Here is a 22,821-nt window from a genome sequence, read left to right as displayed (position 1 = left end):
GAGAGAGAGAGTCCGGGGGTATCTGATATACCACGGGGAGAGAGAGAGAGTCCGGGGGTATCTGATATACCACGGGGAGAGAGAGAGAGAGTCCGGGGGTATCTGATATACCACGGAGAGAGAGAGAGAGTCCGGGGGTATCTGATATACCACGGAGAGAGAGAGAGAGTCCGGGGGTATCTGATATACCACGGGGAGAGAGAGAGAGTCCGGGGGTATCTGATATACCACGGGGAGAGAGAGAGTCCGGGGGTATCTGATATACCACGGGGAGAGAGAGAGAGTCCGGGGGTATCTGATATACCACGGGGAGAGAGAGAGAGAGTCCGGGGGTATCTGATATACCACGGGGAGAGAGAGAGTCTGGGGGTATCTGATATACCACGGGGAGAGGGAGAGAGAGAGAGAGAGAGTCCGGGGGTATCTGATATACCACGGGGAGAGAGAGAGAGTCCGGGGGTATCTGATATACCACGGGGAGAGAGAGAGTGTACGGGGGTATCTGATATACCACGGAGAGAGAGAGAGAGTCCGGGGGTATCTGATATACCACGAGGAGAGAGAGATAGTCCTGGGTTATCTGATATACCACGGGGGGAGAGAGATAGTCCTGGGTTATCTGATATACCACGGGGGGAGAGAGTCCTGGGTTATCTGATATACCACGGGGGAAGAGAGTCCTGGGTTATCTGATATACCACGGGGGAAGAGAGTCCAGGGTTATCTGATATACCACGGGGGGAGAGAGTCCTGGGTTATCTGATATACCACGGGGGGAGAGAGTCCTGGGTTATCTGATATACCACGGGGAGAGAGAGAGTGTCCTGGGGTATCTGATATACCACGGGGAGAGAGAGAGAGTGTCCTGGGGTATCTGATATACCACGGGGAGAGAGAGAGAGAGTGTCCTGGGGTATCTGATATACCACGGGGAGAGAGAGAGAGAGAGTGTCCTGGGGTATCTGATATACCACGGGGGGAGAGAGTGTGTGTCATGGGGTATCTGATATACCACGGGGAGAGAGAGTGTGTGTCCTGGGGTATCTGATATACCACGGGGAGAGAGAGTGTGTGTCATGGGGTATCTGATATACCACGGGGGGAGAGAGTGTGTGTCATGGGGTATCTGATATACCACGGGGAGAGAGAGTGTGTGTCATGGGGTATCTGATATACCACGGGGAGAGAGAGAGTGTCCTGGGGTATCTGATATACCACGGGGAGAGAGAGAGTGTCCTGGGGTATCTGATATACCACGGGGAGAGAGAGAGAGAGAGAGTCCTGGGGTATCTGATATACCACGGGGAGAGAGAGAGAGAGAGAGTGTCCTAGGGTATCTGATATACCACAGGGAGGGGGAGAGAGAGAGAGTCCGGGGGCAAGGGGTATCTAACCTACATACCACAGGGAAAGGCAAGGGGCATCCAGCTTACCATGGAGAGGGGCTAAGAGCCTGGGCTCCCCCCCCCCCCCCAACCTCTGTCGGGAGGATTATGGAGCTGACATTTGGGGGGGTTTGAGGGAAACAAACAGGGCGGCGGCGGTTGGGGTAGAGGCAGCTAATATACGCTGACAAGAGCACATGTAATATATCCCTGGGAAGAGGGTAACCAAGGCAGAAGTTTCAGATAATGTGTACCTGGTGGAGGCTGGGAAAAAAAATACCAATTGGGAGAGGCAATGGGGAAGGAATGTATACCTAGTGGGGGATAAGCAATAGGCACTCTATCGTGGGGAAAGACATATCTAGGAAAGAGGGAGGTAGAGAGTGAGTTATTCTGCTTTATTGTTAAATGACTATTTCCTTTGCTCTCTTTCATTTCAACTATAATGGTCATATATTCCATTTTTTAGCCATATCTAGTGTAAGAAGATTGTAGTTAATAGTGAAAAGCTACTTGAATCTATGATTTTGGATCCCATACGGGTCATTCCCCAGTTCAGATTTCTTCCCTGTGAAAATGTGTTGGCTTTTAAAGGCTGTGCCATCATCTTCATTGATGCAGTTGCTTGGAAGTTGGACAGGTACATACTATGCATAGCAGGTTGAGCAAGTGTACACGAGGTGTGCATATTAATGAATGCGAAGTGTAGATAAGAGACATTCCTAAACAAGTTGTCAAGTCAGAAGGTGGCAGTCTCAGGAGATAAAGAAGGAAATAGCTAAAAGGTGAATGCTTACATCTGTGACATCCTAATAGAAGTGGGATAGCTGTTCCTAGCTTTTTTGGGGGGGGCACAGCTAGCTAATTTAAATGGAAATGAATGACAGGTTGTAATTCTTAAAGGATCACTATAGGCACCCAGACCACTTCAGCTCAATGAAGTGGTCTCAGTGCCAGATACCCCTAGTTTTAACCCTGCAGCTGAAAACATAGCAGTTTCAGAGAAACTACTATGTTTACTTTGTAGGGTTAATCCAGCCTCTAGTGGCTGTCTCCACAATTTTCAGTGAATAAATCGCGCTTATTTGACGCTGGACGTCTTCACGGAGTCCGGTGTCATTTCAGATCCCCATAGGAAAGCATTGATTAATGTCTGGCCGCACATGCGCATTCAGCTCCACTCGGGAGCTGACGTCGGCAGGGGGAGGAGAGGGAGCCCGGCGCTGGATTAAGGTAAGTGGCTGGACAGGTTTTAACCCCTTCAGCCCAGGGGGGGGGTGTATTAACCCTATAGTTCCAGGAAAACGCTGTTGTTTTCCTGGCACTATAGGGTCCCTTTAAGCTGTCACTAGTTTTTTGTCACACCCATTGGGTAATTTTTGCCATCACAAACTGGTTCATTAAAGGGTCACTATAGTCACAAGAACCATTACAGCTTAATGTAGTTGTTCTGGTGTCTATAGAATGTCCCTGCAAGGCTTTTAATGTAAACACTGCCTTTTCAGAAAAATAGTACTGTTTACATTGCTGCCTTATAACCCTCTAGTGGCAGTCACTATGATGGTCACTAGAGGTGCTTCCTGTATGCAGCACCTACATTCAGTGTCTCTACACTCTGCATAGGCGTTGAACGTTCCCCATAGAGATGCATTCATTCATATTGTTTCTATGATAAGATGCTGATTGGTGCTGTACTTTAATCCGCGTGCGCAAAAGCCACCCAATACTTTCCTAAGGGAACGCATTAGATTGGCTGAGATCATCAAATTAGATAATCTCAGCCTTGAAGTCGTCACCAGCTGTCGCTAGACCGGTCCAGTGTGGGAGAAAATATGAATCAAGTCACATTTTCAAAGCGAAGTGGGGTGGGGCGAGTGACCCAAATAGTTAAACACTATAGTGTCAGGAATACTATTTCTAACACTATAGTTTTCCTTTAATTGCCATAGTTAAGTTAAGTGAACATGTTTGGCATAAGACTTGATTGGTGTGGTCATATTACAAAGAAGTGCATTTTTTTGTCCAATGTTGAAATTGATTCCCTGCATGACAATATCTGCTCGTCACTTGCTTAAAATAAAAACGGCTATAGTACAAATAATGAGCATCAGAAATGTTCATTTTAATAGTCTGTATTGATTCCACCATAAAACAAATAGTCTTGTTTGTAGAATTGGGCGTTGTTGTTTTTTTTTTTTGTCTGTAAAGTACTATAAATCAGAGCTTTGGGAATATTGCAGAATAGAGGTTATTACTCTGCAGATGAGTTTCACTGTGAAGTTAGTCTATTCCTTTTTTGTGGACCACATGTTAATGTGGCATTCATTGTGATTTACAGGGAGAGTTTATCCACGTGGTGTGTAAGATTAAGAATTGTCTTTGTGCTGTGTCCTCTCTGGGCATCTGCCGCTATTACTCTGAGTTGGGTAAATGTCGCTGCCCTGTGCCAATTTTTTGGCTTTCCCGGCAACCTCACGCTGCTCTGAGCTGTCTCACACAAAAGATAGTTATAGAGCTTGAGAGTGACATGTTCTATTGCCTGTGTCAGTGCAGTCATTAATTGCTTGGTTTGCAGTCGCTTGAGTTTCCTTCATAGAAGTGATTTCATAGTTCTGGGGAGGTGGGTTTGTCTGTGACAGAGTTTAATGATGTGCATTTTGTCTCTCTGGAAATTCACCAGTTGTCAGATTGTGGTGCAGTAATTAACACTTCTTCAGGTGTCTAACAGCAGGATTGAGTTTGTGGTTACCTGTCATTGTTTGCTTTCAAGGAGTCTTCACTCTGGTGCTAGGGCAGAAAGGGTGTTCCCTGTAATGTTAATGCTTGTATCACGAAATAAAAGCTGGTTCCTTTTTACTAGTGTAATTGCACCAGCAGATGATATAAACAGACATGCGCCCCACAGGCTGTTTGGCAACCCTGCCAATCTCTACTCATGCTCATGCATGTTTCCCCTGCTTCCTTTTAAAGAAATTCATTCTGTGTCCATGAAGAATCATCGTTTACCAAAATTGGTCACCACTAGCATATTGCTCAAAAAAAAAAAGTGAAAAAGAAGATTGGGATGACCCTGGGACTTGCAATTGAGTTAGTTATTTTGCAGTCTTCATTTCATTATATAAGACTGTTGTGTACTTTACAGTCACTTCTAGCTTTTAAATGTATTGAAACCTTGATGTTTTAGCATGTTGTCCTTTTGTTAGGGATGTTATGCAAGTTTTTGTCAGTGTGTATGAGCCAGTGCTCAGGTGCATTACCAAATGTTAGCCATAATTGGTAAATGTAATTTTACTTTCCACACACACACACTATAGGAAAGATGGGGGGGGGGGGGGAATATGATAGTAACATTTAAATACATAAAGGGAATCAACACAGTAAAGGAGGAGACTATATTTAAAAGAAGAAAAACTACCACAACAAGAGGACATAGTCTTAAATTAGAGGGACAAAGGTTTAAAAATATCAGGAAGTATTACTTTACTGAGAGGGTAGTGGATGCGTGGAATAGCCTTCGAGCTGAAGTGGTAGAGGTTAACACAGTAAAGGAGTTTAAGCATGCGTGGGATAGGCATAAGGCTATCCTAACTATAAGATAAGGCCAGGGACTAATGAAAGTATTTAGAAAATTGGGCAGACTAGATGGGCCGAATGGTTCTTATCTGCCGTCACATTCTATGTTTCTATAGCAACTGCGAAACAGGATGACACCGATTCCCAATGTAAAATGGTTACTGTATATTATTTCTCAGCAAGCAGGGTGTTAGAATGGGCACTTTGCATTTAATGTGCATTTTACAGATGGTATGGTAATAGTATTGCTGTCTGTCAATTATACTTCTGTAAATTAAATTCTCTTGTGTTCCAGAGTGCCAAGATTGACATCACTGATTTATTTAATTATTGCTTTAAAGTAGATTTTATTGCTGGCACTGGATTTTGGCTTACGTTTTTCGTCTGTATTCTGATGGAAAACTAGTTAAACTGCTGCTGATGTTATATTCTACAGACTCTCTACCCCCCCCCCCCCCCCCCCCCCCCCCCCCCCCCCCAAACCATCTGACACACCCTCCTGCGGCTTCCTTTTGGTTTCTAAAGAAATAATTAGTGGGCGTGCAGGGAATGCTGCCCATGAACTAGGCAGTGGGACTCGTGCTGGGTACAATCAATTAGGGCCTGGTGACTACTCAAAAGAGCCATCTGCTGTAGGTCTCTGAAAGTGGGTTGTCTCTGCTGTGTACGGATAAAGCATAAGACCAGAGCCATCCATAGTTTTAATTTCATTCATTTGTGCTGCTTGAAATGTTAACAATGCATGTTTGGTCTTTAACCCTGAATTTTGCTTGTTCCTCTAGGCCGAAGCTGAAGTGGCCTCTCTGAACCGCAGAATTCAGCTTGTAGAGGAAGAGCTAGATCGCGCACAGGAACGCCTTTCCACTGCCTTGCAGAAACTGGAGGAAGCAGAGAAGTCAGCAGATGAGAGTGAACGGTATGGAAGCAATCACGCTGTTTTTTGTCATACTGTGTTGGTATTCAGTAAGCATTGCTTATTATTACTTATTTTTAGGAAGTTCTCATTCTTAAACATGAAACTTACATTAGCACGCTTTAACATCAGGAAAGCCTTAACTTTTTACTCCTCACATTGGCACACAATATACTTTTGCTATCCTGCATTATCACGTGACACTCACCCTTCAGTATATTCCTGTTTTTCAGGAAGTTGTTAAATTTTGTGACTTTTGTTTATAAAGAGTTATCATCTCTGATCCCTGAACCTTTTAGGCAATCAGCTGTGTAAATATAACGTGTTTAGTTTATTTTTACTGGTTTGCCTCTACAGAGACCTGGAGGGCTGTTCACTAAATGTAGAATTAGCAAAAGCAAATTTGGCTACTATAATACTGCTCCATTCTCTAGTATTCCGTTGTTAAAATTAGGGATCGACAGATATTCAGTTTTTCTTGTAAGTATCGGTATTGGCTGATAATCACCGGCAATCTCGATCATGAATGGGTGGCCGGCGCATCCATAAGGCGGCACAAGCAGCCGCCCTTGGGGGCTCTAGATTGAAGTGACCGTCAGGAGATGGTCAGCGCTCCCTCCTGCCATGCACTCTGTGTAGCGTGGCAGAGCAGAGCAGTGCGCACAGCGGTACAGGAACTTATGGGGGTGGGGGCTCTAGATTGAAGTGACCGTCAGGAGATGGTCAGCGCTCCCTCCTGCCATGCACTCTGTGTAGCGTGGCAGAGCAGTGCGCACTGCGGTACAGGAACTTATGTTTTCTTGTGCCCGGCCAGACTGAAAGGAAGTGTCACTGAGAGAGCACTTCCTGTCAGTCTGGCTGGGTACAGGAGACTGAATCTCCTCCACCGCGGTGCACACGGGGTGTGGTGGTGTGGGACACGGGGTGTGGTGGTGTGGGACACGGGGTGTGGTGGTGTGGGACACGGGGTGTGGTGGTGTGGGACACGGGGTGTGGTGGTGTGGGACACGGGGTGTGGTGGTGTGGGACACGGGGTGTGGTGGTGTGGGACACGGGGTGTGGGGGGGTGGGACACGGGGGGTGGGGGGGTGGGACACGGGGGGGTGTTAAGGATCCCTATGGGACGGGGTGTGTTAAGGATCCCTATGGGACGGGGTGTGTTAAGGATCCCTATGGGACGGGGTGTGTTAAGGATCCCTATGGGACGGGGTGTGTTAAGGATCCCTATGGGACGGGGTGTGTTAAGGATCCCTATGGGACGGGGTGTGTTAAGGATCCCTATGGGACGGGGTGTGTTAAGGATCCCTATGGGACGGGGTGTGTTAAGGATCCCTATGGGACGGGGTGTGTTAAGGATCCCTATGGGACGGGGTGTGTTAAGGATCCCTATGGGACGGGGTGTGTTAAGGATCCCTATGGGACGGGGTGTGTTAAGGATCCCTATGGGACGGGGTGTGTTAAGGATCCCTATGGGACGGGGTGTGTTAAGGATCCCTATGGGACGGGGTGTGTTAAGGATCCCTATGGGACGGGGTGTGTTAAGGATCCCTATGGGACGGGGTGTGTTAAGGATCCCTATGGGACGGGGTGTGTTAAGGATCCCTATGGGACGGGGTGTGTTAAGGATCCCTATGGGACGGGGTGTGTTAAGGATCCCTATGGGACGGGGTGTGTTAAGGATCCCTATGGGACGGGGTGTGTTAAGGATCCCTATGGGACGGGGTGTGTTAAGGATCCCTATGGGACGGGGTGTGTTAAGGATCCCTATGGGACGGGGTGTGTTAAGGATCCCTATGGGACGGGGTGTGTTAAGGATCCCTATGGGACGGGGTGTGTTAAGGATCCCTATGGGACGGGGTGTGTTAAGGATCCCTATGGGACGGGGTGTGTTAAGGATCCCTATGGGACGGGGTGTGTTAAGGATCCCTATGGGACGGGGTGTGTTAAGGATCCCTATGGGACGGGGTGTGTTAAGGATCCCTATGGGACGGGGTGTGTTAAGGATCCCTATGGGACGGGGTGTGTTAAGGATCCCTATGGGACGGGGTGTGTTGAGGATCCCTATGGGACGGGGTGTGTTGAGGATCCCTATGGGACGGGGTGTGTTGAGGATCCCTATGGGACGGGGTGTGTTGAGGATCCCTATGGGACGGGGTGTGTTGAGGATCCCTATGGGACGGGGTGTGTTGAGGATCCCTATGGGACGGGGTGTGTTGAGGATCCCTATGGGACGGGGTGTGTTGAGGATCCCTATGGGACGGGGTGTGTTGAGGATCCCTATGGGACGGGGTGTGTTGAGGATCCCTATGGGACGGGGTGTGTTGAGGATCCCTATGGGACGGGGTGTGTTGAGGATCCCTATGGGACGGGGTGTGTTGAGGATCCCTATGGGACGGGGTGTGTTGAGGATCCCTATGGGACGGGGTGTGTTGAGGATCCCTATGGGACGGGGTGTGTTGAGGATCCCTATGGGACGGGGTGTGTTGAGGATCCCTATGGGACGGGGTGTGTTGAGGATCCCTATGGGACGGGGTGTGTTGAGGATCCCTATGGGACGGGGTGTGTTGAGGATCCCTATGGGACGGGGTGTGTTGAGGATCCCTATGGGACGGGGTGTGTTGAGGATCCCTATGGGACGGGGTGTGTTGAGGATCCCTATGGGACGGGGTGTGTTGAGGATCCCTATGGGACGGGGTGTGTTGAGGATCCCTATGGGACGGGGTGTGTTGAGGATCCCTATGGGACGGGGTGTGTTGAGGATCCCTATGGGACGGGGTGTGTTGAGGATCCCTATGGGACGGGGTGTGTTGAGGATCCCTATGGGACGGGGTGTGTTGAGGATCCCTATGGGACGGGGTGTGTTGAGGATCCCTATGGGACGGGGTGTGTTGAGGATCCCTATGGGACGGGGTGTGTTGAGGATCCCTATGGGACGGGGTGTGTTGAGGATCCCTATGGGACGGGGTGTGTTGAGGATCCCTATGGGACGGGGTGTGTTGAGGATCCCTATGGGACGGGGTGTGTTGAGGATCCCTATGGGACGGGGTGTGTTGAGGATCCCTATGGGACGGGGTGTGTTGAGGATCCCTATGGGACGGGGTGTGTTGAGGATCCCTATGGGACGGGGTGTGTTGAGGATCCCTATGGGACGGGGTGTGTTGAGGATCCCTATGGGACGGGGTGTGTTGAGGATCCCTATGGGACGGGGTGTGTTGAGGATCCCTATGGGACGGGGTGTGTTGAGGATCCCTATGGGACGGGGTGTGTTGAGGATCCCTATGGGACGGGGTGTGTTGAGGATCCCTATGGGACGGGGTGTGTTGAGGATCCCTATGGGACGGGGTGTGTTGAGGATCCCTATGGGACGGGGTGTGTTAAGGATCCCTATGGGACGGGGTGTGTTAAGGATCCCTATGGGACGGGGTGTGTTAAGGATCCCTATGGGACGGGGTGTGTTAAGGATCCCTATGGGACGGGGTGTGTTAAGGATCCCTATGGGACGGGGTGTGTTGAGGATCCCTATGGGACGGGGTGTGTTGAGGATCCCTATGGGACGGGGTGTGTTGAGGATCCCTATGGGACGGGGTGTGTTGAGGATCCCTATGGGACGGGGTGTGTTGAGGATCCCTATGGGACGGGGTGTGTTGAGGATCCCTATGGGACGGGGTGTGTTGAGGATCCCTATGGGACGGGGTGTGTTGAGGATCCCTATGGGACGGGGTGTGTTGAGGATCCCTATGGGACGGGGTGTGTTGAGGATCCCTATGGGACGGGGTGTGTTGAGGATCCCTATGGGACGGGGTGTGTTGAGGATCCCTATGGGACGGGGTGTGTTGAGGATCCCTATGGGACGGGGTGTGTTGAGGATCCCTATGGGACGGGGTGTGTTGAGGATCCCTATGGGACGGGGTGTGTTGAGGATCCCTATGGGACGGGGTGTGTTGAGGATCCCTATGGGACGGGGTGTGTTGAGGATCCCTATGGGACGGGGTGTGTTGAGGATCCCTATGGGACGGGGTGTGTTGAGGATCCCTATGGGACGGGGTGTGTTGAGGATCCCTATGGGACGGGGTGTGTTGAGGATCCCTATGGGACGGGGTGTGTTGAGGATCCCTATGGGACGGGGTGTGTTGAGGATCCCTATGGGACGGGGTGTGTTGAGGATCCCTATGGGACGGGGTGTGTTGAGGATCCCTATGGGACGGGGTGTGTTGAGGATCCCTATGGGACGGGGTGTGTTGAGGATCCCTATGGGACGGGGTGTGTTAAGGATCCCTATGGGACGGGGTGTGTTAAGGATCCCTATGGGACGGGGTGTGTTAAGGATCCCTATGGGACGGGGTGTGTTAAGGATCCCTATGGGACGGGGTGTGTTAAGGATCCCTATGGGACGGGGTGTGTTAAGGATCCCTATGGGACGGGGTGTGTTAAGGATCCCTATGGGACGGGGTGTGTTAAGGATCCCTATGGGACGGGGTGTGTTAAGGATCCCTATGGGACGGGGTGTGTTAAGGATCCCTATGGGACGGGGTGTGTTAAGGATCCCTATGGGACGGGGTGTGTTAAGGATCCCTATGGGACGGGGTGTGTTAAGGATCCCTATGGGACGGGGTGTGTTAAGGATCCCTATGGGACGGGGTGTGTTAAGGATCCCTATGGGACGGGGTGTGTTAAGGATCCCTATGGGACGGGGTGTGTTAAGGATCCCTATGGGACGGGGTGTGTTAAGGATCCCTATGGGACGGGGTGTGTTAAGGATCCCTATGGGACGGGGTGTGTTAAGGATCCCTATGGGACGGGGTGTGTTAAGGATCCCTATGGGACGGGGTGTGTTAAGGATCCCTATGGGACGGGGTGTGTTAAGGATCCCTATGGGACGGGGTGTGTTAAGGATCCCTATGGGACGGGGTGTGTTAAGGATCCCTATGGGACGGGGTGTGTTAAGGATCCCTATGGGACGGGGTGTGTTAAGGATCCCTATGGGACGGGGTGTGTTAAGGATCCCTATGGGACGGGGTGTGTTAAGGATCCCTATGGGACGGGGTGTGTTAAGGATCCCTATGGGACGGGGTGTGTTAAGGATCCCTATGGGACGGGGTGTGTTAAGGATCCCTATGGGACGGGGTGTGTTAAGGATCCCTATGGGACGGGGTGTGTTAAGGATCCCTATGGGACGGGGTGTGTTAAGGATCCCTATGGGACGGGGTGTGTTAAGGATCCCTATGGGACGGGGTGTGTTAAGGATCCCTATGGGACGGGGTGTGTTAAGGATCCCTATGGGACGGGGTGTGTTAAGGATCCCTATGGGACGGGGTGTGTTAAGGATCCCTATGGGACGGGGTGTGTTAAGGATCCCTATGGGACGGGGTGTGTTAAGGATCCCTATGGGACGGGGTGTGTTAAGGATCCCTATGGGACGGGGTGTGTTAAGGATCCCTATGGGACGGGGTGTGTTAAGGATCCCTATGGGACGGGGTGTGTTAAGGATCCCTATGGGACGGGGTGTGTTAAGGATCCCTATGGGACGGGGTGTGTTAAGGATCCCTATGGGACGGGGTGTGTTAAGGATCCCTATGGGACGGGGTGTGTTAAGGATCCCTATGGGACGGGGTGTGTTAAGGATCCCTATGGGACGGGGTGTGTTAAGGATCCCTATGGGACGGGGTGTGTTAAGGATCCCTATGGGACGGGGTGTGTTAAGGATCCCTATGGGACGGGGTGTGTTAAGGATCCCTATGGGACGGGGTGTGTTAAGGATCCCTATGGGACGGGGTGTGTTAAGGATCCCTATGGGACGGGGTGTGTTAAGGATCCCTATGGGACGGGGTGTGTTAAGGATCCCTATGGGACGGGGTGTGTTAAGGATCCCTATGGGACGGGGTGTGTTAAGGATCCCTATGGGACGGGGTGTGTTAAGGATCCCTATGGGACGGGGTGTGTTAAGGATCCCTATGGGACGGGGTGTGTTAAGGATCCCTATGGGACGGGGTGTGTTAAGGATCCCTATGGGACGGGGTGTGTTAAGGATCCCTATGGGACGGGGTGTGTTAAGGATCACTATGGGACTGGGGATGGGGGGGTGACTAAGACTATGGGACTGGGGATGGGGTGAAGAACACTGGGGATGGGGGGGGTGAAGGACACTGGGGATGGGGGGGGAGGGTGAAGGACACTGGGGAGGGGGGGGGAGGGTGAAGGACACTGGGGAGGGGGGGAGGGTGAAGGACACTGGGGAGGGGGGGGAGGGTGAAGAATCAATGCATCTCTATGGAGAACATTCAGCTACTCCATATACGCTGAATGCCAGTGCTGCCCACTGTGCATCACTGGGTTAGGAAGCACATCTAGTGGCTTTCTGAGTGACTGCTTCTAGTGTTGTCCGTAGTCAGGAATGTAAACCCTACATTTTCTTTAAAAATGGTTACAGTACTAAGGCTGCAGGGAGATGTTATAGACACAAGAAACACTACATTAAGCTGTAGTGGTTCAGGAGACTATGCACTCTTTTCCTCAACCCACTCTGAGGTTACTTATCAAAACACATTATATTCTTAGTTTTCCTTTGACACTGCTAATTAATATTTTATAAGGTGGAAACCTAAAGATTTTTAGCCTTAATATCAATGAGTAGGATGCAGTTCTTGTTTATAAAAAATTGAAAGCTGATCTATTTTAAAGGTCCATACTGCAGGATTGCACAATGCGTCCTGAAAGGCAAGGTAATGAAGTTGAACTCTTGGCACCAGATCTGTCCTACTCCCCGTTACTTAATCTTGTTTTTAAGCTATAAAGCAGTACTTGAAAATACATGTGCTCCAGGAGGAACTCTTAGGAACTACTGTGTTTGATGCACATTAAAGGGAATCTCCAGTGCCAGGAAAGCAATCTGTTTTCCTGGCACTGGAGGGTCCTTCTCCCTCCCACCCCTAATCCCCGGTTACTGAAGGGGTGAAAACCCCTTCAGTCACTTACCTGAGGCAGCGGCGATTTCCTTCGCCGCTGTCTCCTCCTCCGCACCACTCCTCATCTTCATTGCGTCGGCCGGTGGGCGAGACTGATCCCGCCCGCCAGCCGAGAAGACCTAATGCGCATGCGCGGCAGTGCCTCGCACGCGCATTACGTCTCCCCATAGGAAAGCATTGAAAAATAATTTCAATGCTTTCCTATGGGGAAATGAGCGACGCTGGAGGTCCTCACACAGCGTGAGGACGTCCAGCGACGCTCTAGCACAGAAAACCTGTGCTATGAAGGAGGAAGTGACCTCCAGTGGCTGTCTAGTAGACAGCCACTAGAGGTGGAGTTAACCCTGCAAGGTAATTATTGCAGTTTATAGAAAACTGCAATAATTACACTTGCAGGGTTAGGAGTAGTGGGAGTTGGCACCCAGACCAATGAGCAGAAGTGGTCTGGGTGCCTGGAGTGTCCCTTTAAATCTTGGGTGTCACCAGCCTAGTCTGGCACATGCAACTCATTGCTGCCCTAGACGTTTCTGGCTAGGTTGATCTGGATGCAAGAATGAGATATGGGGCATGCAAAGTACTGGTTTGTCTTCTGTCTTCGTCATCTCATGAATATTAATAAGGTAATCAATCTCCCGCCTCTCAATAACCATTGTCTTGTTTTTCACTTGCATTGATAAATGTGTATCATGTATTCTGTAATGCAGGAAAAACCTGCACTCTAATCTGTTTACGTGATTGTTACAGAGGAATGAAGGTAATAGAGAACAGAGCCCTAAAGGATGAGGAGAAGATGGAACTACAGGAAATCCAACTGAAAGAAGCCAAACACATAGCTGAGGAGGCGGACAGGAAATACGAAGAGGTGAGCAGCTCTACTTCTTCCTTTAATTGTACTGACATTTATGGACATAGTGCTGAACTCCGATAGATCAAAAATAAAATAAAATGTATATATATATACACACAATACACAAGATCCAGCACACTCACTTATCCACTAAACGGCAACTTCAATGTTGACAGATTTTATTAGCTTTTTTTTTTTTTTTTTTTAAGCACCTAATCTAGCTAAAAATAATAGGGGTTTAATTACATTATATTATCATACATTGCACAAGCCTGCCACAGCGTCAATGTACCCCATCTTTGGCAGGTCCTACTCTAACAGCCTGATGTCTTCTCTTATGAGATTAACCCACTTACTTGGGGGGAAAAAAATTCCATCTGGGGCTCTCTGCAGTATAAGGCTAAATAGGGCCCTGGGATGAGGCTCCTTTGACAGGGAGGGGTTAATTAAGTTATTATACAACTATTTAAAGCAATTAATGAATCAATATGTTGCTATGTCACGAGTAGTATTTAAAGGACAGTTATAGTTGTTAATCCTGAAGTGGATTGTGGACATCTCCTGAAGTGAATAGAAGTAATCAATGTGGTTGTTTATTAATTTTTCTAAATGCTTGGTAGCAAAGTGTGCCTGAAAGATACAACTAATGAAAGAAAAAGTTTTAGAAGTGTTGAATCTGATATCTCTGGTATATAATACGTCATTGGTAGAACGTTTCACAGTGACCTTTACATTAATGATAACTCTTATTAATCAGCTCTTATTAATGATTTTGTAGATCAGAGATGTAATTCTAGGGCTCTCTTAACATTCTGTCTGTTAATATCACCACTATCAATGCTACAAATGTATACATTATCACAATGATTCATATATTTCTATGCTTTGACAGCTGTTATAGTGTTACTTATCTATTGCCCCCTTAACACACTGTTGTAACACCTACTGCTGCTTTTCTCTGTGAGGATTGGCTTTGCTTTAAGACACTTCCACAATCAGGACAATCTTCTCTGATGTCGACATGCTGGCTTCACTGTCCTCTGCAAGTGTGAGAAACATTTGCTGAGGTGGAAGTGCAATGATAAGGAGCACAAACTCCTCTTGTGGGGGCTTTCTTGGTCTCTCTGTCACACAATTCTTTGCTTAAAACTGCATGCTGCTGGCATACAGGTCTAATACTGGAGACTGATACACTGGTGTTGGGGCTTACCAAACTTTAAAGGACCACTATAGGCACCCAGACCATTTCAGCTTAACCCCTTAAGGACCAAACTTCTGGAATAACATGGAATCATGACATGTCACACATGTCATGTGTCCTTAAGGGGTTAATGAAGTGGTGTGGGTGCCAGGACCCTTTTAGTTTTAACCCTGCAGCTGAAAACATAAGTTTCAGAGAAGCTATGTTTACACTGAAGGTTAATCCAGCCTCTAGTGGCTGTCTCCCTGATTCCGCGATTCTCAATGTGAAAATCATTTGAGAAGACGCTGGACGTCCATAGGAAAGCATTGAGTAATGCATGTACATTCGTCGCTGACGTCAGCAGGAGGAAGAAAAAGGTCACCAGCGTCTAAGAACCCCGGCGCTGGATTTAGGTAAGTGGCTGATGGGGGTTTTAACACCTTCAGCCCAGCGGGAGGAGGGCCGTGAGGAGGGGGATCTAATAACCCTATAGTAACAGGAAAACAAGTTTGTTTTCCTGGCACTATAGTGGTCCTTTAAAGTACAGGTTTTAGTTTCACGTCCTGTTTCTACCATTTAATTTGCATTTCAAGGCACTTTCTGGTCACACAATTCATGAGACCAATAGAGTAAATGTTTTTGAGCTCTGATCAGCAGAAATACCACTCGTTCTCCTTTTTGCTTCCTCCTGTATCACAGGATGCCTGTACTATTATGTCATATATACAACTCAGGATTAGATTTTAGTTCTTGCTTCCATAGAAAGAATTCCTTGGACCGATTGTTCTTTGAATACATAAACAGATTATGATCTGTCTCTCTCAACAGACTTGAAGGGACAGATTGATGTGGTTATGGTGCAAAATCTGTGAATACTGTTCCTCATAAAGTGGTTTGCAAAACAAGTTACCGTACCATTTATAAGGTTGAATGGAAAAAAAAGTTTAAGCACATGCTGCTTCGGACAAAAATAGACCATACACTAATATATGAATTACTTTTTTATAGTTTTTCCTCTAGCACGTGTTCTGGGCTGCTTATTGCAACCTGTGTCTGTTCAGTGAAGTATATGTATAAAAATTGCTACATAGGAGGAAAGCTGTGTGGCAATATTAACCCTGCGAGTAAAATAAAAAGGGGGGAAAAGAGAGCATGTAGGCAGCTTCTGTGTAAATATTCTTATTTTTAACAGCTTTTTATTTTATTTTTGCTTGTGAGTGTTCCCTCCCCAGTTTAACCCCTTAAGGACACATGACATGTGTGACATGTCATGATTCCCTTTTATTCCAGAAGTTTGGTCCTTAAGGGGTTCATTTCCAGTTGCACACGCCATCCTCAAAACCTTTTACACCAGCATTGCTTTACAGAAGCAATTTATAAACTGAAGGAGTGCTTATTACTGTCTTGAGCACGGTTTTTATTTCGCTGATTGTGCTTGATGATTTTTAACACCATTGGGTTTGTTGCGTGTTTCTCCAGGTGGCCCGGAAACTGGTTATTATTGAAGGAGACCTGGAGCGTACAGAGGAGAGAGCAGAGTTGGCCGAATCGTGAGTATTTTGGGTTTATCTTGGTTTGATCTGTGTGTTACACAAAGCCTGAAAGAAAGATCAAGTAGCATAAGTAGTTTCTAAATTTTCAAATTGTTGCTTCATGTTTGGTCTGAATTATGAAAAACACTTGCCCATCTCTGAGCAGTTTGCCGAACTCTTGATTCATTGCCAACTGGTTCACCTCATGTCTTGGTTTGGTTTCTAATAAACTGAAACTGCTTATTTACTGGCAAGTTATGTAAAAATTGTCTCTCAATCCATACCTGGAAATATGCGGTATATGCCTATGGAAACAAAGTTATATATTTTATTGCAGTTGCATGCTGCTTCAGAACTGCTACAGACAGCTTATCATGTTGGGACAAGGGGGTATATGTCTTGAGTCCCATTCAGTAAGCCTAGACTATCTGTGATGGTCGTCAGGTATTGAAGTGAGGGTCTTATGTAACCAAGGACTTAAAAGGCTTCTTGTTTTCTATCCCAGAGAAACATATCACATGATGCCAGTATCAATCTGATCTGGATAAAACGGCATTTATTTAAAAAAATAAAATGCATCCTCTGCTATCTTCACGCTATATACACCTTGTAAACATTTGTGGCTGGCAAATATATAAAAGTTGTTATAGGGGGGGAAATTGAAGCTGGGATTTTTACAAAAATGTGCTTTCCACCAAGCATGACTGTCTCAATGTGGGCAAGCCCCATCACAAGCAGGCATGACAAATGTTTAATTCCTTTGGGATAAGGCCTTAGTCTGTATTTATTTTGCAGTGCCATGTCTTGCCCTCATGCATAGTGTACTCTTTATTCCTGATTTTTGGCCAGGCATGAGGAGTAACCTCTCTGGCCCTGTGTTAGATGAGACACAAGTATATTTTGTTAGGACTTGTCCATATTTTTGTGTTTTCAGGCTTTGTATAACCTCCCATGTTCCTTTGCATGACTTCAATTTGATGTTGTTTTTACCCTTCCCACTCCTTCCTGTTCATCCTGGCTGCTTTGTGTGGTGTTACCGGCTCCCGTCTCCTTTCCAAATCCCTTTCCCTCATCGATGAACGTCCAATGATATTTAATTCAGCCGAGCTCGAGAGTTTGAGGAGCAGATCCGCTGTCTGGACCAGAATCTCAAGGGTTTAAACGCCTCTGAAGAGAAGGTACTACATGTTTCCTCCCCTCCTCCTATCCTCTGCAGCCAGCAGGATATCTCCACTGACTTCTCCCTCTGTTCCCTGATGGTTTCACTGCTCTGATCTGTCCCCTACACATTATCCAGTATCTCCGGAAACAGATGTTGCATCTCTGTGGCAGCTTCCTGTACTCCTTACCTCGATTTCTAAAAATTAGAACAGAAACTGACTGGGCATGTTTCCTTCCAGAGCCAGTACACTTATGTACCAGGCAATGGGAAAACATGCTTTCATCAAAATAAATTGGTTTGTAAAACAAAACCTCAATCTGAACTCCTAATTTGCAATGAAAGGAATTTACACCCTGCTTAGGTGGTGTTTATACTGTAGTGAAATTTCTTTTCTAAAATAAGGAATAGAACAAATTAAAGAAATTTTAAAAGAACAGCATTGTTTTGTGTAGTCTGAGAGGTGATGGCACAGGAAGTGGATGCTCTAGGAACCTTTCAGGATGTTCCGACAATCCTATCTTTATAGAGATAGCCACTCACACTCTGCCACTCTGCTTTTCTCTCCTCCCTCTCTCCTGCTAAATCTCTCCTTTGTCGCTGGCAATCCTCCCCAGCAAATGTGCTGAGTTGGAGGAGGAGCTGAAAAATGTCACAAACAACCTGAAATCTCTTGAAGCCCAGGCGGAGAAGGTAAGGTCAAACTCACTCTCACATTCTGACTTCTCTTTGTGGTGGAGTGTTTGCCGTGTACAGACTAATATTTATTTATTTTTAAGCCCTAACTGTTCTGTATTAATACTGTAAATATTTTTATATATGTATATATATTATTTTTCCAAAATCCAAATGGTTTCTATAGTTTTCTGAAAACAAAATTGCTGTATTTCTGAAGTTGAGTGGGCAAATAATGTGCATTCCTCCATTTAAACAGTGGGATATTATAACACTGGGCCTTTTCTATAAAGCACAAATGTGCAGCTATTAGTAATCATTCTGTTTTTAGAATCCCCCCCCCCCCACCCTCTTTGCCCTCAAACTAAATGTATGAACTTGCATGATCCTGTGCAAATGATGAATGTTTACTCACAGCATCAAGAAGAATTAGATGGGGGTGAGGTAATCTCGCTTTCATTACAGGGATTTGTGTGTGTGTGTGTGTGTGTGTCTTCCTTTACAAGTAATACGACCATTGGACTATCAGTGGAGGAAGAGGATCATGTCATGGTCCTCCTTGTAGGGATTCCAGAATTTAAAAATGTAAACACAAAACTGTATCCCATGGCAAATTTCCATTATTATTATTATTATTATTATTATTATTATTGCCATTTATATAGCGCCAACAGACTCAGTAGCGCTCTACAATGTTATAAGAGGGGGGATTTAACTATAAATCGGACAATTGCAAAAAACGTACAGGAGCGATAGGTTGGAGAGGACCCTGCTCAAACGAGCTTACATTCTAAAGGAGGTGGGGTGTAAAACGCATTAACGTATATAACTCCCTACTGTGCTTGTTTATTAAAGAATCCTGGGGCTGGTGAAGCATATACTATATATATATATATATATATATATATATATATATATATATATATATATATATATTTTTTTTTTATTATTTTTTATCCAGTTGAGCTTGAGTCTCTTGAATTGGCCTTTTCCGTCATGTCTATGTATTAATAACATTTGCAAGTTCCAAATGTCATGATGCGGACAATAGCTAGATTAAGTAAAAGTGGTCCAAAAAAACCACTTCAGCGCATGGTGTTGATTATCCCTATAGCTCCTTGAGCATTTATCTTGGTGTGACTTTTTTTGGGAATGGGATTTATTTGAAAAGAAAAAGTAGCTATTTATGCAGAAGTCCATAATATTTATGCAGAAATCCCTAAATGATTTGGTATGGGCAAACTTGTTTAAAATGGTTTAAAGAGGAACCTGTTGCATTCTGGCAGTGTCATTGAAAAGTACATTGTGTTCTTGTACCCTACAGTACTCTCAAAAAGAAGATAAATATGAAGAGGAGATCAAGATCCTGACAGACAAACTAAAAGAGGTGAGTGCTGATCATCCGAAAAGTTCTGGCAATCCCTCACCCCCAATGCTTAATAAATATGTTCTAGGTAGGTCTGTTTAGTAAGCATTGAATAATTGTGCATAGACCTCTGTTTTGGCCAAAGGAACAGTTGGAAATTTTGTCCTTGTTGAAGGTTATCTTTTTTTTTTTTTTAATTTCTTCTACAAATCTGCTGTTCCATCACCACATCCATTCCATTTTGCAGGCTGAGACTAGGGCAGAGTTTGCCGAACGGTCAGTGGCCAAACTGGAAAAGACCATAGATGATTTGGAAGGTAAGTTGTGGGTTTGTGCCGATTGGTGTTGCAGGATTCTTTATCTGTTCAGCCATCGTTAGTGCAGAGACACTCACGTAATGTTAGCCACGCGTGCAAGCATAGGGAGTGGATCACTTTATCTTGCAGGAGTACTCAGAGTACAGTTTTCTTGCATGGGATTCGAGCACTGTTACTGCACTTTAAATTTACCATGCGTTTTTCACATAGTTTATAGTATTGGCTACTTTTCTCTAAATGTGTCACAAGTGCATGTTCACAAAACTGGATCCATTTGTATTGAAATTTGTGTCATAGTATATTGTAGTTTTGTTGTGGATTGTTGTTACTTATATGTTTATTACTCTGGTAGCAAGTGAGCTTGTACTCATTCTGTTTTAACAATTTCAGTGTCACCCAGGGCCCGCTATTGGCAGGTTGCCCTGTTTAAGCAAGTAACCAAACCATTTGAAAAAGCTGCCTATTTACCAGTCCCTGGTTACTACTTGCTGTACCACAGTTCCCATTACTCTTTAATCTGTGTTTCAGTGACCTTTGTTATTTTTTGGCAGCCCCTGTTTTTTTGTTTCCGCCTCTCCCCGCCCCCTCTCCCCCCCCCCCCCACATTTTCAAAGATTGTCTGTGGCTTTTAAGGATTTCACAAAACCCTACTGGTTTATTTACCAGCATCTTGTACAATCTCTGAATTAATTGCCACGTATTTGTATTGGAGGGCATTTTCATTATTTTTTCTCTGCAAACCCTCATGAAAGGATTGCTTTCTAAGTACACACCATTTTAGGTTTACATGTTTCTAGTTTTTATGGATTAGTAGTGGCATGCTTTTAAGCCGTTGTAGGATCAGGATATGCGGTGTGCCTGCTTAACATAGAGACTCCAAATCCAATGTCTGCCCCTCTCTACTCACCTCTTCGCATCTCCTTACCCAGATGAGCTGTACGCCCAGAAGCTCAAGTACAAAGCAATTAGCGAGGAGCTGGACCACGCCCTCAATGACATGACTTCCATGTAAATACAGTGTGTGCCTGCAGTGGGAGGGGTGTGGGGTTGCTAAAGTTTGATGTGTTTATTTGATCTTTTACTAACTATATTGAGTGCTATATCCGCGTCTGATTCCATCAGGGCTTTGCCTGCTTAATGCTGCCAGCAAACCTACTTAAGGGAAGGGTAAAGGGCTGTTATTGGAGGAGTGTGGGGTTTAGTGTGTCTTTTTTTTATTTATTTTTTTAAAATATATATTAGATTAACAAGTTTGTATTCGTGAAAGAATTCCATGCTGATCAGATATCAGTGGAAATTTGCCTGAAACTCACCACTAGGGATGCTCTCTTGCTGTGTGTATTTTTTCTAACTAGCGTGCGCCCTCTCACACATCCTGTTGCATGGATTTAGCTCATTCTTTGCTGTCCTTCTTTGTACCGACCAATCTGTTTTCATTCTTTCAAACAGATAAATACAGCGCCTCTGATCTGATAATCTTCTGCCGGATTCTTCTCTCTCTCGCTCTCTCTCCCTCTCTGTCTCATTTTGGAACAACAGACTGCACAGAAACTTATAAAACAAAAAAACTGTCTTTCTATTCCATTTGTTTGGTTTTGATTTATTAAGCGAGTTTGTAGTTCATAAAGCGCACTCACTGCTCTCTTTAAAGTTTTAAGGGATTCTTAAGCATCATGGTAATTTCTACTTATTCTAGTGTTTAGAATACAAGAAGACTTTAGGCACATTCTGTCTAGTTTTTGTAAACTATTTCTTAGCTTACTTGATAAACTATATGGTTGTGATACTTGAATTCCAACCCCTCTGTAGGGACTCTATAATAGTGAAGTCGTCCTCATTCAGAAGTCTCTCGTGGGTTTGGAGGAACAGTTCCCAAATCAGGGTCCCTTCTTGGTGTCCTTGTATCTCACATCTGAAGACACAGAGGAATTGTTCTTATGAATCAGTGAGTGTGTCAATAAATGTGCGCACACTGTGCTAAGTAAACTTGGGGCATTTAGCTCAAGCACAGAGCGCTCTGCACATGGCAATCTTAAGTGGAGCCGGACAAAGTGGCTTGTCAGTCAGCCTGTTGTCGAATCACCCAATGCTGATATGCCTCGTTTCCTGGTGACCTGCCAACCCCAAGTCCTGGATCCTTACCTACAGTTGTTGGAAAGTATGAGAATCCCATACATCTGTAGAAATCCATGATCTAAACTTGGACGACAATTTGCTCTCTCCTGGTTATAATGGAAATGATTTTCAAAACACATAATTGGACCCTAGTTTTAAACGCCCTGTGCTATTTAAAGTTAGCAAGCAATGCTGTAATTGCCTGATTTGCTGGTTAGTATTCAATCTGCTCTTTAGTTTTAAAGAGTGAAAGTGTCTACATAATCATACAGGATAACAATCTTGACATTGTATTTGGCAACACTGGACTCTTAAACAAAGAAAAAACACATTTCTGGGCCTCTGCGTAGGTTATAATACCATTCAACATGACCTATAATGGGTTAAATAGTTTAAAAGCTGATTAACAATTTGCGTACAAAATAAGTGCAGTTTTGAATATGTGAAATTAGTACACATTCTTGATCTAGTTTCCAGTTAACTGGTATACAGAGTTCAGATGTGTGTATTTATTGTATAGGCATGTATTTACATGACTGGGAAAAAAGAATTCTAAACATCGAATAATGAAGCAGATTTTTGTTTTGTTCAGACATAGTTCTATTCTGACACTGAATAGTTGTCTCACTGATGAGCAAAATACAGGGGGAAGTACACTCTTAATGCAGGCGTAGTAAACCTTTCGCACTACGGATGTTGTGGACATCTCCCAAAATGTGCTTACAGCCATAATGCTTGCAAAGCATCAGGTGAGATGTGCTACACAACATCTGGAGTTCCAAAGGTTGCCAGTC

At 45.8% G+C, this 22,821-nt stretch overlaps 1 protein-coding gene across 11 annotated transcripts in view; it reads left to right on the top strand.

Moving 5' to 3' along the window:
- The window catches only part of TPM3 (tropomyosin 3), a 46,592-nt gene that overhangs the window by 11,317 nt on the left and 12,454 nt on the right, over window positions 1-22,821 (top strand). For 5 of the 11 annotated variants that reach the window (XR_010086266.1, XM_063438923.1, XM_063438926.1 and 2 more), the window contains 6 exons: window positions 5,741-5,874; window positions 13,578-13,695; window positions 16,343-16,413; window positions 17,498-17,573; window positions 19,554-19,616; window positions 19,843-19,912. Coding sequence is in view for 10 of the 11 variants with exons in the window: in XM_063438923.1 (XP_063294993.1) it covers window positions 5,741-5,874; window positions 13,578-13,695; window positions 16,343-16,413; window positions 17,498-17,573; window positions 19,554-19,616; window positions 19,843-19,912 (532 nt within the window). In the remaining variant the exon portion in view is untranslated. Of the gene's footprint in view, window positions 1-5,740; window positions 5,875-13,577; window positions 13,696-16,342; window positions 16,414-17,497; window positions 17,574-18,171; window positions 18,248-19,553; window positions 19,617-19,842; window positions 19,913-20,841; window positions 20,925-21,361; window positions 21,492-22,821 lie in introns of those variants that run through there. The other 6 variants (XM_063438922.1, XM_063438927.1, XM_063438925.1 and 3 more) reach the window with 4 other exon arrangements.

The sequence above is a fragment of the Pelobates fuscus genome, chromosome 13 (assembly GCF_036172605.1).
Source record: "Pelobates fuscus isolate aPelFus1 chromosome 13, aPelFus1.pri, whole genome shotgun sequence".
Taxonomy (NCBI): domain Eukaryota; kingdom Metazoa; phylum Chordata; class Amphibia; order Anura; family Pelobatidae; genus Pelobates; species Pelobates fuscus.
The sequence above is the reverse complement of the archived record's forward strand: the minus strand, read 5'-3'. Positions and strand labels throughout refer to the sequence as shown.